The sequence below is a fragment of the Uncinocarpus reesii genome, genomic scaffold (assembly GCF_000003515.1).
Source record: "Uncinocarpus reesii 1704 scaffold_1 genomic scaffold, whole genome shotgun sequence".
Lineage (NCBI taxonomy): Eukaryota > Fungi > Ascomycota > Eurotiomycetes > Onygenales > Onygenaceae > Uncinocarpus > Uncinocarpus reesii.
Window position 1 is genome coordinate 4,756,497 of NW_003052500.1, and position 14,104 is coordinate 4,770,600.

The following is a 14,104-nucleotide window of genomic DNA, read 5'->3' on the forward strand; positions in this document are numbered from 1 at the left end:
CGACTCCGAGTCCCGAAGCCGTGTGTGAGATTGGCTGGTTTCCTCCGTAGCCCACGGCTTAACTAAGCCTATCACTGTCTCTGACCCGCGGGCTGAGGGGGCCAGAGGGACAATGAAGCCATTGAAATCGATCCACTCATGCAGGTGGAATGTTGGTGCAAGCCCACCTGATCATAGGGCGGAGTGCATTGACAAGCTGGACCGGCTATTCTGGGGCAAGATTTATATAATTCGCCTCAACCCCCTCGTCTGACGACCACCAAGTTTCGATACTTGCAAGCATCCTGATTACGGAATCATTCGCATAGCTACCTACTCGTCAACCGTCCCAGTCCATCATGTCTCCCCACGCCGCGCAAGATGCTGCTGCACGCGATGTTGCGGATATTACTGGAGAAATGCCGGAGCCCTTGACCGTCGCCGGCGTACCCGCCCGAAGAGCAAAGACAATGCTACCGACCGGCATTGCTGCGTCTTGTCATAGTGACATGTTCAAGAGTCTGGTAATTAGCTTTTTCCCAAAGTTGGATCCGGTGCGGGCACGAATGCTAATCGATGATGCTACCGTAGGCATGCTATTCGAGACCAAAGGCGCATCGATGGGATAGTATGTGTGCAGATGTTCCCAGAACGAAGCTTCCAACTAACTCAATGAAATTGCAGAGTATATTTCGGTCGAAAGCAAATCGCGAAAGGTATATACATCCAGCATGTAGCCCAGTCAGGCCCACACTGAACCATCCTGAGTACAGGCGTCGTCCCTAAAGCAGGCTGCGCATTATTTGGACAATCCAGGTACGACAAATCCCACTGTTAATCACTTATTCTCGTGAGCTCTTCTAACACACTTCTGGTGGATTAGGATTGATATCGCTTGGCGGAGGCCTCCCTTCGGCTGAATATTTCCCATTCGACGAAATCTCAATCAAAGTCCCAGTCGCGCCAAACTTTTCGGAGCAAGAGACGCGCGAGTCAGGACAGGTTCTCACGGCAGGCAAATATGACATTCGAGAGGGAAAGAGTGAATACGGTGTGTTTCAAGGGCTCACTATGACGATGATTGGGCGGCCGGCTAACGTTTGTATCAAAAGATTTGGAGGTTTCCTTGAATTATGGTCAATCAGTTGGAGCCGCACAGCTATTGCGATTTGTCACAGAGCATACTGAGGTCGGTTGAGATTGCCTTTTTCAGTACAGTACGTATGGTAGCTGACATTTGAAACAGATAGTTCATAACCCGCCGTATTCCGATTGGCAATGCTCACTCACTGCTGGTAGCACGGCTTCGTGGGATATGGTGCTCCGTTTATTCTGCAACCGTGGGGATTATATCTTGACCGAGGAATATTCATTTGCTAGTGCTATGGAGACGGCGTTGCCCCAAGGCCTTCGCCTAGCCCCGGTCAAAATGGACGAACAGGGACTTCTTCCTTCCTCCCTCGATGAGGTTCTGAGCAACTGGGACGTATCTGCACGTGGCGCTCGAAAGCCCTTCGTGCTTTACACTGTGCCATCCGGACAAAATCCGACAGGCGCGACTCAAGATGCTTCGAGAAGAAAGGAGGTGTACAAAGTTGCGCAAAAGCACGATATTATTATTGTGGAAGACGAGCCATACTACTTCCTCCAAATGCAGCCATATAAAGGAGCGAATGCGCCGCAAGATCCTCCGCCGGCCGATTACAACGAATTTTTAAAGGCTCTTATCCCGTCTTTCCTCAGCCTTGATGTGGATGGGCGCGTCGTACGCCTCGAGTCCTTTTCAAAGGTCCTGTCACCGGGTTCCCGTACCGGTTGGCTTGTTGCTTCCGAACAGATTGTGGAGCGATTCCTTCGAAATGCTGAGACTTCTACGCAGAATCCAAGCGGGATGTCCCAGATCATTCTGTTTAAGCTGCTAGATGAGGCTTGGGGCCATGAGAAATACCTGCAGTGGTTGATCCATATTCGTATGGGATACACCAGCCGAAGGAACGTTATGCTCGAAGCCTGTGAGAAGTTTTTGCCCACCAGCGTTGCATCCTGGCATCCTCCAGCGGCAGGCATGTTTGTAAGTCACTTGAGCCCTGGTTGTACCAACTTTTGGTCTGAGACTAAACCATCAATAGCACTGGATTAAAGTCGATTGGAGAAAGCATCCACTTGCTCGCGCAGGAAAATCTTATGATTGCGTTGAAGAAACCATCTTTAAAGCGGCAGTGGATGAGGGCGTTTTGATTTGCCGTGGCACTTGGTTCGCGGCAGATACGTCCAAAGAGCCAACGGATATGTTCTTCCGGGCAACATTCGCGGCTGCACCCGCCGATAAAATCCAGCAGGCGATTAAGCGATTTGGAGATACTCTGAGGGCGCAATTTGAACTCAAATGATGGATTTTTGATTACTACCCACTCTTGCCTAGTGGTATTGGATATTTGCTTCCTTTTATAGGCGTGGTTGCGCTGATATTTGCCAGATTAGCCGTTTGTAAATAAGTGAAACTATAAGTCAAACTTGAGATAGATTGGCCATAATAATCATACATTACTATTTCTTCTTATATTGCCTTGGAGAGAAAAGCTCATATTCGGTCTGCTTGCTTCTGGGAGACGCACTCAAAGTTGGATGGCAAGCAGATGATCCCCTTGGCCAATCGTATTTTGCAGCCAGATCCACACGCATCGGACCCAATAGTTTTCCCGCTCCGACAACCTCTGCCGTTTCCAAGAAAGGAAATTTGGACGTCGGCTCAAGTCCGATTTGATAATCCGGGCTGAGAAGGGGGTTCTGATCTTCTTCCTCTCGACGATGGAATGAAAATAGACTGGCGTTATTGGGGCATAAAGATTGATTTTACCTCGCTTGTGTTTTCTTTTCGATACTCTACCTTTTATTCTCTCCTTCTATCACTCATCAGACGGTAACTTTGACCGCTTCACGAGGTAAGGACGCAAGTTTCTTTTTTCATTTGGTGTCCATTATGGAGTAAGGATTGATACCTTGAACGGGTATCAACTCGTATATTTTTCACCTGCGCAAACATCATATCGTGCCTGCTTTACAGAAGTCAGCTGGCTGGCGCTTCGCCGTAGGATGTTCAGTACATGCTTATGCTGTATAGTCTATAAAATTGATGGAAGTTGATTTGTGCCAGATCTGCCATTATACCTCTGATATACCTGGTCTCATCTTGAACAAAGCTCTTAAGGGGCTATCAGTAGGGCCCAATATTCCCAGAAGAACTCTTTGATGGCCATTATTTGCAGCTCTTGATGTTTGGGCATGAAATATACAACGATATTTGCTGATGATTTATCCACAGGCAATCTTGGACTGTTATCGACTGAGTCGGCCGTCAAGGGTTTTAACCTACTTATCCAAATCGGCACTTTTCACAGGTGTTGCTGGTTGAATTGGGAGACTTTCTGCAAAGCTCCGTTGGTGGTAGCAATTCTCCTACCAGCCCTGACCGCTACGACTTGACACACTGTTATACTGGAATATACCCTAGGCACCAACGTCATAGGTTGAACACCGGTTCACACAACTGGCAATCCCCTTCATTGTTGGCCTTAGTGTCGGCTCTTGTCTTTAACGTTCACGCTAAGGGCTACGCCTTTCCAAATTCGTTTGGCACGTGGTTTGTGAGGGATCCTTCCATCAGGAGCAGTCCATCTAGGAAGACCGTGGCACCCATAGGGTTGTTTCGAAAGGCCTTCGCGATCCCCTGATCCTGGGAGCTACAAGTCTGAGCTGTGGCTGATAAAGGTCATATCTATTCGGGCTCATGCTGTAGCATCCGGCAATATATTCCATTTCCTCTTGACGGCCGTAGTTCTCCTGGAATCCGGGTTCCATTGAACCTGGAGAGAACTTCACCAATAATCTCAAGATACTCCTTTTGCTTCATACCCATCGCCTCGCTTGAAGCATCCCAATTTGGCTTTTCAGCTTGACACATAAGTATGAAGGTTTCCTCGCTAGTTTTCCACAGTGTTTCTTTTCTCTTTCTCTCTCTTTTTTATATTTTTCTCTTCCCTTCATCCCTAGCTTTGTTTTCCATCTGTCTCTTCAAGCCTACACCAAGTTGCATGAAGAATCCCACCAAGCAATCATCCGCTTTATTGCCTTACTCCTAGCGACTTTGGCTTCTCGTCATACTCGTTGCCTTTGCCCCTTTTCTTAGCTTTCCCAAACAAGCTTCCGATTTATTGCACCAAGTGTTTAACAATGGATGCCCATCACAGAGCCTTTCGGCGTAACACCGTCTCTCGGTTTGCCTTACCGGCCGATAGTTCATGAACCGTTGGCTGACGTTATGTGTTGATTAGACCCCAGGATCACTCATCTCGTAGGGACGAACCATCTAATTATCGTAAGTATATCGCAATCGAATTCATTCTCAATTCTCGCTCTCGTTGACTTAACTCAATCGACTAGGTGCTGTTAAAGAACTTCCTCCTCCTCACCCCGATTATTCGTACGAGGAATATAATCCATTCTCTTCTGGGTCGGATCTTGAAGAGTATTCTGCCGAAAATACAGCTCCTCAGCAAAGGCACTACCATTGTACAACCAGGCCAGGTGAGCTAATCCATATCGCCCTGGTGACTCGAATGGCATCGGTCATTGAAGCACTACATCCCCGGCTGACATTCGTGATGATCAGAGAGCTCGCTTCCTGGCAATCGGGAAAGGTCCACCCTAAGGTATTACTATTTTTCCTTGAGTTGTTGCATTGCGTGCTAATATCGGTTTGTTCGTTTAAGAGTCCAAGGACCCAACTCAAATCTTCGTCAAGCATATCACGACGCCAACCGTGAGCAGGGTCACATTGCGCAAGATTTTCGGTTCCATGCCCAAGAAAGGGGACTGCCAAGTACTACTCCAGAGGTAGAGCCTTACCCTCAAGAAACTGATGCTGTGGTTGATGGACAGCGCCATCTCCTTGCAGACGCGGAACTAGGGTGGTCAAATTCCTTGGAAGATATCACATCTCAATTTGACGAGAGTGGTAGCTCGTCTCCCCAAGGACTGGGTCAAGACCGTAACCAGTATACCCCTTCTTTATATTCTGACGACTCAGAAGTCCAATCCCAGCAAATAAACAATTTCGCACGGAACGAGCAAAGCTGTGAGAACACCCGTTACCCTCGCTCTCACAAAACACATTCGAATTCACCTTCTTTCTCGTACCTTTCTCGGCCTATCCCCAGTCAGGAACCGCCAGAGCTTCGAGTTGGAAAGCTTCGTTCTTTCAACCCTGCTTCTTCAAAACCCCGTCGCTCCACTCAACATAGCCCAGAATTTCCCCACCCCCACCATTTCCAGACTCTCAGTAGTCGGGAAAGATTCGATCCGCTCAATTTTTTCCCTGGTGCTACAGACTCACACGGAAGCCTTGAACTTCCAAATCGAATTCCAGTAATACGGCGGGCCACAGAGCCGGCTGGCGAGTTGAAACCCGGGAACCCGCAAATTATTATCGAGCCTTCGACTTCTAATCGACGAGAAGTTCCTCAGCCCTGCGTTGCTGCGGATACCGACAGACGCGAAAGTAGTTCTCCATTTCCGACCGTTCCTTACACGTCAACAACTTCTTTGGAACGCGTCCCTACTTCTCTTGGGGCATCCAGACCTCGTAAGAAAAGCATCCATCGATTTGCCGAATCCTTTAAAAAATTGTTCCAATCCCGAAATTCACCTGATTCTCACGATAATTCTCCGAAGCAACCAAGGAAGAAATCTGGTTCAAGCAAACGGAGGCCTAGTCTCCCAAGCAGATTTTTCAGGCGTAGTCCTTCTCATTCGCAACCCCCGGACGTCGGTTTTTCGTCGACCTTAGAGTCTCCACCCGTGCCAAAAATGGATCGTTCAAGGTTCCTTGACCCATCGTCGGCCATGATGGCCTTGACCAAACAGAAATCAGAAGCCATGAGATTAGCTCGAGAACAAGCGGGGGCCGTGGCTGAAATGTGTCGACGTGCAAGAACCGATATTCCCCCATATACCTTCGAAGAACTGATTGGAAAAGGATCGTATGGGAGGGTGTATAAAGGGTATAGTCTCTATGATATTTGGTTAAACTCCTGAGTTTCAGCTAACAGCCTATAGGCGTCAGCTATCAACCCAAAAGCTCGTTGCAATCAAAGTGATGGATATTGACAAGCTTGATTACAAAACTGTCAGAGACATGAAAGATGAGTCTATCAAAGACTTTATTCATGAAACCAAAGTTTTGCAACAAGTTAAAGATGCGGGAGCAAAGAATATTAACATGTTCATTGAGGCGGTTTCAATCCACTCACAGCTGTGGCTAATTTGTGAATACTGTCCAGGTGGCAGTGTAAAAACTTTGGTATGTATCCTCTATCTTTCTTTCGCCTTGAAGCATGTTCCCGGGGGAACCTTGCATTGTCGATGTCAAATTTGTTATCATGAATCTATTTTTGTTGAGGCGTCATATTTTTAAAACTTTACGGCTAATATAGATGGATGTTATAGATGCGAGCAACTGGAGATAAACTAGAAGAGAAGTTCATCATACCTATTGCCAGGGAGCTAGCTGAAGGCTTAAAAGCCATTCATGATGCTGGAATCATTCATCGCGATGTGAAAGGTGAGCAAACATCTGTTTTTCTTTTCAATGTTTGAAAAAAGGTACAAAAGGCGTGACAATAAGGATCCGGAGGACGTCTTTCTGAATTGGTATTATGAAAGCCCAGGTGAATGTCGCTTGTGATGAGGCTATGCTTCAATGCTCCTCAACCGATGCAAACAAGATTGATTTATTTTTTGGGGCTCCATGATAGGAACGTCTATGAAATATGTGGAAAACATTCTGGGCTATACTATCAAAAGAGTTTTATTGAATAAGGCTAACAAAATTCTGACTTGTAGCTGCAAACATTCTTATCCACGAAGAAGGAAGGCTGGAAATATGCGATTTTGGCGTAGCTGGAGTGCTTCAAACGAAACTCGATAAAAGGTCAACTTGGATAGGTACTCCTCACTGGATGCCACCAGAGATGTTCCCTAACAGAATCGTGGAGCCCCACCAATATGGAAGTGAAGTGAGTATACGACTAGTATTGGAGTAATAAATATGAATCAAAGTACTGACTACGTCGTAGGTTGATGTCTGGGCCTATGGTTGCACTTTATTCGAGTGCGCTACAGGGAATCCCCCCAACGCAACTCTTCTTGAGCGTATGCAAATTGGGCGCCAACTCAACCGCTTCACTCCAAAGCTTGAGGGTGACGCCTACTCAGAAAAATTGCGCTCGCTAGTGTCATATTCACTCACTTCAGACCCGAAGACTCGTCCCACAATGAAGGACATTCTAGAGCATGATTATATTGCAGAGACACGCGAGACACATCCCACTGAGACCCTTAGTGAGTTAGTCCGCATGTATTACCAGTGGTCACAACGAGGTGGACAACGAATTTCCCTGTTCAATCCAGGTGGTGCAGTAGCCGCCGAAATGCCAGATCCCACGAGCACTTTAGAAACTGAGGATTGGAACTTCAGCACCACCGCTGGCTTCGAGAAGCGCCATTCGATACTTGACTTGGATTTACTTTCTGCCTCCCTAGCCGCGTTAAACGAAGATTTCACATCGGCTCCTAATGTATTAGGCCAAGAACCCAACATGACTCCAGATGAAAAAGCGAATTTTGATGAACGTGTGAAACGCGGCGCCGCAGCGATGGAGGGACTGTTCGACGAGGCAAAACCAGATTATAAATATGAAACGAAAAATGACTTTGTGCCTGTGCAAGAAAAGCAGCGACGCGCCTCGGATTTGCCTCTTCGTACTGATACCGACAGATCATCAGTTACATCAACGTTTATTGATATTAATCTTGGAGATTATGAATCCGCTCATTATGCTGCTGGTTCCGCTTCCAACAACCCTCCATTTCAACTAGCCGACCCTGATACCATTCGAGCAAATCGCTCTAGTGCCCGCCTCTTCCGTAACTCGTCGAGTTCTAGCAGTACCTCTCAAGAGTTTCAGCCTCGTGGACCCCGTCCGCCGACAATGGAATGGACTTTTGAGTCGGCAACCCAAATGACCGATGAGCCTGATACCATTATTCAACGAGATGTCAATGAGCAATCTTCATCTGAGGATGAAACATTTAAAACTGACAAGCGTGAAACGATGACCTGGACCTTTCCTGTCATGACTCCAGACGAAGGTGCACCCGGAGATGACCCACTGATCGAAGATGGCCCTGGTGAAAGTGAGACTGAAGAGCAAAATGGTTCTGAACCCGTTTACCCTTGGAGCTCAGAGTCGGAGGGTACCATTAGGGGCGCAAATCGATCCTTCCCTGTCCTTCAACCACCACCCTTAGGAAGGAGAGGCTCAGCCCGAACTGAATCTTTTGAATCACGCCCTGGAACCGCTGTATCTGCGCAGTCCGACACAGATAGGAACCCTTTCAGATTTGACGGCACATCCAGCCCTTCCAGCCCTAGCACGCCTCGCGAAGAGCGCCAAGGTTCCACTGACCAGTTTCCTACCATGCCGGCTTCCAGTTTCTTTGAGGATTATGAGACCTCGACTCTTGTGAGCTCATTTAATGATTACCCCGGCAGCAATTGGAGCCACGATGCTACCTTGAGAAACGGCAGCTCCACGGACCAAAGGCGCCAATCGGTGGTGCCATCCCTCTACTCTACGGATGCCAGACCTGGTGATCCAGTTCCCGAAGCAGATAAGCCAACGTCTCTCTATTTCCCAGAGCCCATGCCTCCTAGCTCTGAATGCCTTGCTGAAGGAGCTAGCGAGGACATGGTTTCTGCGGAATTAGACCGCCTGCTCGGGGACTTCATCCAAGGTCTGGCATCCACGAGAGAGGCCCTTGCTGCCGCTGACAGCTTAAGGGCCGCCAATGAGGGATGAGCCACCAGGTGTTTGAGGGCCGGACGGGCGATATTCCGTGTTTAAAGCTGCGTTCGGGGGTCGGGAGGGGGGATACCATGGCTACTACTTAAGGTGTTAGGTTAGGCTTTGCATTTGGCTATTCGCAACAAATGAATAATAATAACCATCTGGCTCAAAGAACTCAGCTCCTTTAACTGGATATATTCAATTTCTCCAACGAATCGTAGGGATGTTATCGTAAGGGGACATAAGGAGGAGCTGCCGGGCCTTAGTCAGCAGAGCTTCCAACTTCAACCGACGACCGTAACGCTGTGCACAAATATCTAGACTTGATACTCAATCGATGGCAGATAAATAAAATTCGAAGCTGCACTGCTATGGTATAACAGCCTAGAGCATAATGACAACGGGGGAGCACCCTTTCTCGATATGAAGAGGACTTACAGCAAATCATTCCTGCTTGAAGTGACAACTTTCTTTGGCCCAACAGGCCTCTCCTCAGTACCATGCAATCCAACGTGCCTGATGTGGATGAGTGAGGCTCTTTCGAGCCTGAAATAACTGTGATTGATGTCTTCCTGTGGGGTTGGGGGCCTTGTTGGAGGCCTACATCCCTGGCCGTTCTGACCTCCCTAGGTTCCTGTCAAGAGATTTACTTAATCTCCTTTCTGTTACCCTTCTGCAATTGTTTATATAGGCAGTGTTTTGGTTTCTCGGCAGGCTCCTGATTCACAACATGACTAGTTCCATTTGAGTTGGAATGCTTAAGCATACTCACCTGTTCTTTTTTTATATTGAAGCCTATCAAGTTTTTTAAGAACAGAAGGCCTTTTCGTTGACTATAGGTTCTTTTTTTCTTTAATATCTCATATACCAAAGATATTGGTTTACTTCACGCAATGTCATTGTCCCCATATAGACCAACGGGTATGGCCTATCGCCTCACGAAGCCGTCAGAGCAATGGAAACTTGGTCTACAGGAAATCAAGATACTCCTTTTGAAGCGCCGCTATAAACAATGTGCTGCTCTTTCTCATGATCTTATGAGAGATTTAGATGATAATGTACGCGGAATATACCCTCCCTTTTCTCTGGATTTCGATCTCGGGATGCCAGTCCTAGCTTACAAACTCGAGACAGCTTCACGCAATCCACAAAGCATATCTTCAGTATTATAGTGCGGCTTCATATGAAACCTTGGGTCGAACAGCGCACAACTACTCAAGCAACAAACTGCCACTTTTGAATCTGGCAAGAGACGGATATGTCGCGTGCAAGTTTTCTCTTGCCGATGCGCTCAAAGACTTTGAAGAATTAAATGAGAATGGACATCTAGACGTTGAGCACGATTTCTGCAAGGAAGAGAAGGAAGAAGCAGAAGAAAAACTCGAAGAAGAAGGATATAAGGAGCCTGGCCAGGAGTCGATTTTCGAATACGGACCCCGCGCCACTACAGGACGCGTTTATTCTGTTTTCAATTTGACAGAGCCATGGAGAACTTATGCGCGGCATAAACGTCAGACTGCTGGAGAAAATAATAACGGCTCTGGGAATGCGACCGGGAAAGACGAGTCTGATGTTGATTTGAAAGCACCAGACTGTGACGATATAGAGGCAGTTGAGGTTAATGCCGAGTCTGGATCTGAGCTTATGCCGCCTCCCCTGCGTATTCAAAAGACACGAAAAAAAAGGCCAGTTCCTAGCCACATCTCAACCGCGGACAGATCTCTAATTCCTCCACCTCTCTTCTCCCCTCCCCCATTCATACCGCGTGAGACCTGTGAGCCAAAAACTCCTTCTCGCAGGCCCAGAACAGATCCCCCCGCTACAATCTCTCCGATTACCAAATTCATAAGCAGGATTCCCGTCCCGATTGATTCAACCAGTCTCACCCCGACGAAAGCCAAAGGTTATCAAATGCGACCAGCCCGAAAGCCCGCGCTGCAGGCCTCTCCACGGCTGCTTAACATCCTAAACTCCCTCCCTATCCAGCTCGATACCAACATTTCCAACCTGAACGCTCTTATTTCGCAGATTACTGAAATCCAACGCATCCACAAAGCCACGAAAAGCCATCGACTCGCGTCATTTTGGAGTTTCGTGCCCATGTTTCCTGATCAAGATAATGATAACGACAAGAACAAGATCCCGTTAAATCGCGCCGTTTCCCATGGAAGTGAAACAAAGCAGGAAAGAATCGCTCGTTTACGATCTGAAGGGTGGAATACGGTGGGAATCAAAGATCCCAGAAGGCGTTGGAAGGGCTCGGAGTACTACGAGAGTATTTGTGAGGAGGCATTGGGAGAATTGTATGGGTGTTAGGGGTCCTCTGAGGCATTTCATCGGTAGAAGCATGCAGGTATAGGTAATGAGTTCTATACGTAGCATGAATCAATGCACAGAATTGTGACTTGAAATCCTGCCTTCAAAATGTGTGTTGGATTCGTTGTGCGGTTTGTTGAAAATGATACTATTATTTTTGTGATGTAACCGTGCTGTCATATTTATTCTCATCCTGTCTAACGAGGTCGATACCACCCACAAATAGGAAAACAAAACAGACGCGCATTAGGCATAAGGAAGAGTATTGAGGGACATATGCAACCGGGGAAAAGACACATTCAAACTAACAGCAGACTGCAGATCTCAAAACGACGAAGAATTTTCAACTCTAACTTCCGTGAAAATCCACACATGATTTCCGAGTCAGTAAGGGTATCATGTCATAGCTCACTTCGGGACGCAGGCGTGGCCGCTATTTTTGCTTCTCCTTTTCAACTCTCTCCAATACCTCTTTCTCCACCTTCTCCTTCTGCTCATCTTGTCTCATTTGGCGAACTTTGGCGAGGACAACTTCGCGGAAGATAGCACTTTTGGCCGCTTTACTAAGACTTCGTTTTTTGGTTGTGGGCGGGGGCGCCGTTTCAGGCACTTTTGGAGAAGCCAGGTCTGCTGGTCCGCTTTTTGGTGCGACAGCTGTATCCTCTGGAACGGCGCTAGGAATATCTTCATCGTCATCTCCTTGCATTTTAAGCGCCTCAATGCGGTTCGCTAATTTGACGATTTCGATGCCACGCTTTAGGCGAGCCTTGGCCATATACGCCTTGAGTTCTGGCAACAAGTTGTGGTCCGTAGCGGTCTCTCCCTTCAACCAGCGATGCTGGAGTGCTTCCTTACTTGTAGCTCGTTTGGTTGGATCGGGCTGTAGAAGTGTTAGGATGAAATCTTTGGCATCCTTGGAAACATCCCTCCAGTATCGTTCGTGAAATACAATACTTCCGCTTCGGCACTCATCAATCAGGTCCTGGAGGTTCTCCGAGCGGAAAGGAGAATAGCCGCACAGTAGCGTATATGTAATGACCCCCAGAGACCACATGTCAACAGCTTTTCCATGGCCTTGTTTCAACATGACCTCCGGAGCAGCGTAGCCAAAAGATCCTGCCATGGTTGTGAGGACATCCGTGGGGTTGTCCAGCATTTTTGCAATGCCAAAGTCGGCCAACACGAGTTCTGAATCTTGAGCACGGGTAAGGTAAAGGAGGTTCTCGGGTTTCAAATCTAGGAGCGTCAATGAGAAAAGATGAATAAATGGATATAGTTAGCGGCAAAAGTGGTTACCTCGATGAACAACATTCCGCTCATGTAAATAATTGACAGCGTCCAGCACTTGCAAGAGTGTCTGAGATGCATCCTTTTCCGTGAATTTTCCGTAATCGCAAATTCTATCGAACAGTTCTCCGCCAGTGGCCAATTGGGTGACTATGTAGTATTTGTCCTATGCCCGTTAGTTTCAGGGCGTGGCGGATATAATGGTTCGGGGATTTTCACGCACTCTAGATTCAAACCAGTCATGAAAGCGGACGATGTGAGGATGGTGTAGACGCTGCAGCATGTCAAGCTCATCGTAGACCATTTGTTCGTTGCCTTTGACATTCTTCTTGAGAATGATCTTGACAGCTACTTTCCCGTTTGGCCCATCTGCTTCGCGAACAATCCCGTATGTCCCTGCGCCTAGTGTCCTTCCAAATTTGTATAGTGCCCTTTTGTTGGTGAGCGATGAAGTCTCCATGGTGAGTGGATATTAGGAATTTCGTACTTCTTATCGTAACTGTCAGGTTGGCCCTGCAGCTTATTGAGCATGGTTGCGACTGGAGGACGAGATTATATATTAGCCCTTTGTAATCTCAAACGTTCTGCGTATGACCATATTCCACAAGCCATACGGCGCTTCCGTGTTCAGATGATTCAATTGGGGTTCATTTCTAGGCATCCATAACCGCCCAGGGGAACTGAAAGTGACGAAAGGCCAAGGCAGATTATGGGTTCGTTATTGGGACTTCCCGAAAAGTCGGACTTACAACTCATGGTTCAATGTCTCAAGATTGACTCTCTTGAACGTCGGAATTTCAAAGTGGTTGGGCGAGAGCTTTCTAGGGTCCCTTGGGCTAGCTGAGGCGGGGTAGGGAAGCAGAGGACGATGCCGCCGGAGTCAACGAGAGGGGTAGATAACTAGCTGATCTTCCAGAACAAGGGAGCCTTGTGGGAATAGTTCGTGTGCTGTTTGGCTCTGCCTCGAGATTCTGTTGGCGGTTAGTTCCTGAAAGCCCAAGCTTTCGACCCAACTGGCCAACTACGCGCCGAGGAGCTTCCCAGCCCACTTCTAGCCGGAGCACGGAGGGGAAAGCACATACCAATGTTGGATCAGCGCATGGATGCCTGACTATCAAGCTGAGAAGAAGACACAACGGTGCATTTGGAGTGAAGAAGAGAGAGCAGAGGTAAGGCTGAGCGCGATGTTCTCTTGACTGCGGGGCCAAACAGTGATTAAGTTCCGAGTGACTTGTGGCTCCTGCGAATTTGGCTGCAGGAGCAAGTACCTGCCACATCCCTGGCTCAGCCTCAATCTCCTGAACGCGGAAGTGGGGCCTGAAGCACCAGCCATGGCTTGGCATTGCCGCTCAGAGAATCCAGCCACAAACACCAGGCGGCAAAAAGTCGCCGGTGCCTATAGTTATAGATGTGCGTCAATATGTACAAGTAGGAGAGAGCCCAACAATTCATAGACGGAGAGAGAAGTCAATGCCTCCCCGTACTCCATCGGCTGTAATTACGATATCCAGGAGCTACTATTTGTGGCTTGGGATGCCTCCCCTTGGCCAGTCTAACCCAAGACGGACTAGAACAGGGCATGTGATGAGTCAGCCATGACATCGTCATTCTTGCGT

General features: G+C 47.8%; 5 protein-coding genes across 5 annotated transcripts; 4 read left to right on the forward strand and 1 right to left on the reverse strand.

The window, feature by feature from the left end:
- Positions 1 to 338: 338 nt before the first annotated feature.
- On the forward strand, positions 339 to 2,369 carry UREG_01826 (uncharacterized protein; the record flags this gene model as incomplete). Its single annotated transcript, XM_002542264.1, has 8 exons — positions 339 to 503; positions 571 to 607; positions 664 to 695; positions 753 to 795; positions 863 to 1,077; positions 1,158 to 1,196; positions 1,226 to 2,050; positions 2,109 to 2,369. The coding sequence occupies 8 exons, from the start codon at positions 339 to 341 to the stop codon at positions 2,367 to 2,369; spliced, it is 1,617 nt and encodes a 538-aa protein (XP_002542310.1).
- A 1,840-nt stretch (positions 2,370 to 4,209) lies between these two features.
- UREG_01827 (uncharacterized protein) lies at positions 4,210 to 6,633 on the forward strand (the record flags this gene model as incomplete). The annotated part of the gene is made up of 6 exons (XM_002542265.1): positions 4,210 to 4,253; positions 4,311 to 4,354; positions 4,420 to 4,563; positions 4,751 to 6,017; positions 6,094 to 6,337; positions 6,484 to 6,633. The coding sequence occupies 6 exons, from the start codon at positions 4,210 to 4,212 to the stop codon at positions 6,631 to 6,633; spliced, it is 1,893 nt and encodes a 630-aa protein (XP_002542311.1).
- Positions 6,634 to 7,310: 677 nt separating this feature from the next.
- On the forward strand, positions 7,311 to 8,897 carry UREG_01828 (uncharacterized protein; the record flags this gene model as incomplete). The annotated part of the gene is made up of 1 exon (XM_002542266.1): positions 7,311 to 8,897. The coding sequence occupies one exon, from the start codon at positions 7,311 to 7,313 to the stop codon at positions 8,895 to 8,897; it is 1,587 nt and encodes a 528-aa protein (XP_002542312.1).
- An 881-nt stretch (positions 8,898 to 9,778) lies between these two features.
- On the forward strand, positions 9,779 to 10,921 carry UREG_01829 (uncharacterized protein; the record flags this gene model as incomplete). The annotated part of the gene is made up of 3 exons (XM_002542267.1): positions 9,779 to 9,943; positions 10,020 to 10,659; positions 10,872 to 10,921. The coding sequence occupies 3 exons, from the start codon at positions 9,779 to 9,781 to the stop codon at positions 10,919 to 10,921; spliced, it is 855 nt and encodes a 284-aa protein (XP_002542313.1).
- Positions 10,922 to 11,634: 713 nt separating this feature from the next.
- Positions 11,635 to 12,948, reverse strand: UREG_01830 (calcium/calmodulin-dependent protein kinase; the record flags this gene model as incomplete). Its single annotated transcript, XM_002542268.1, has 3 exons — positions 11,635 to 12,437; positions 12,498 to 12,654; positions 12,712 to 12,948. The coding sequence occupies 3 exons, from the start codon at positions 12,946 to 12,948 to the stop codon at positions 11,635 to 11,637; spliced, it is 1,197 nt and encodes a 398-aa protein (XP_002542314.1).
- Positions 12,949 to 14,104: the final 1,156 nt, after the last annotated feature.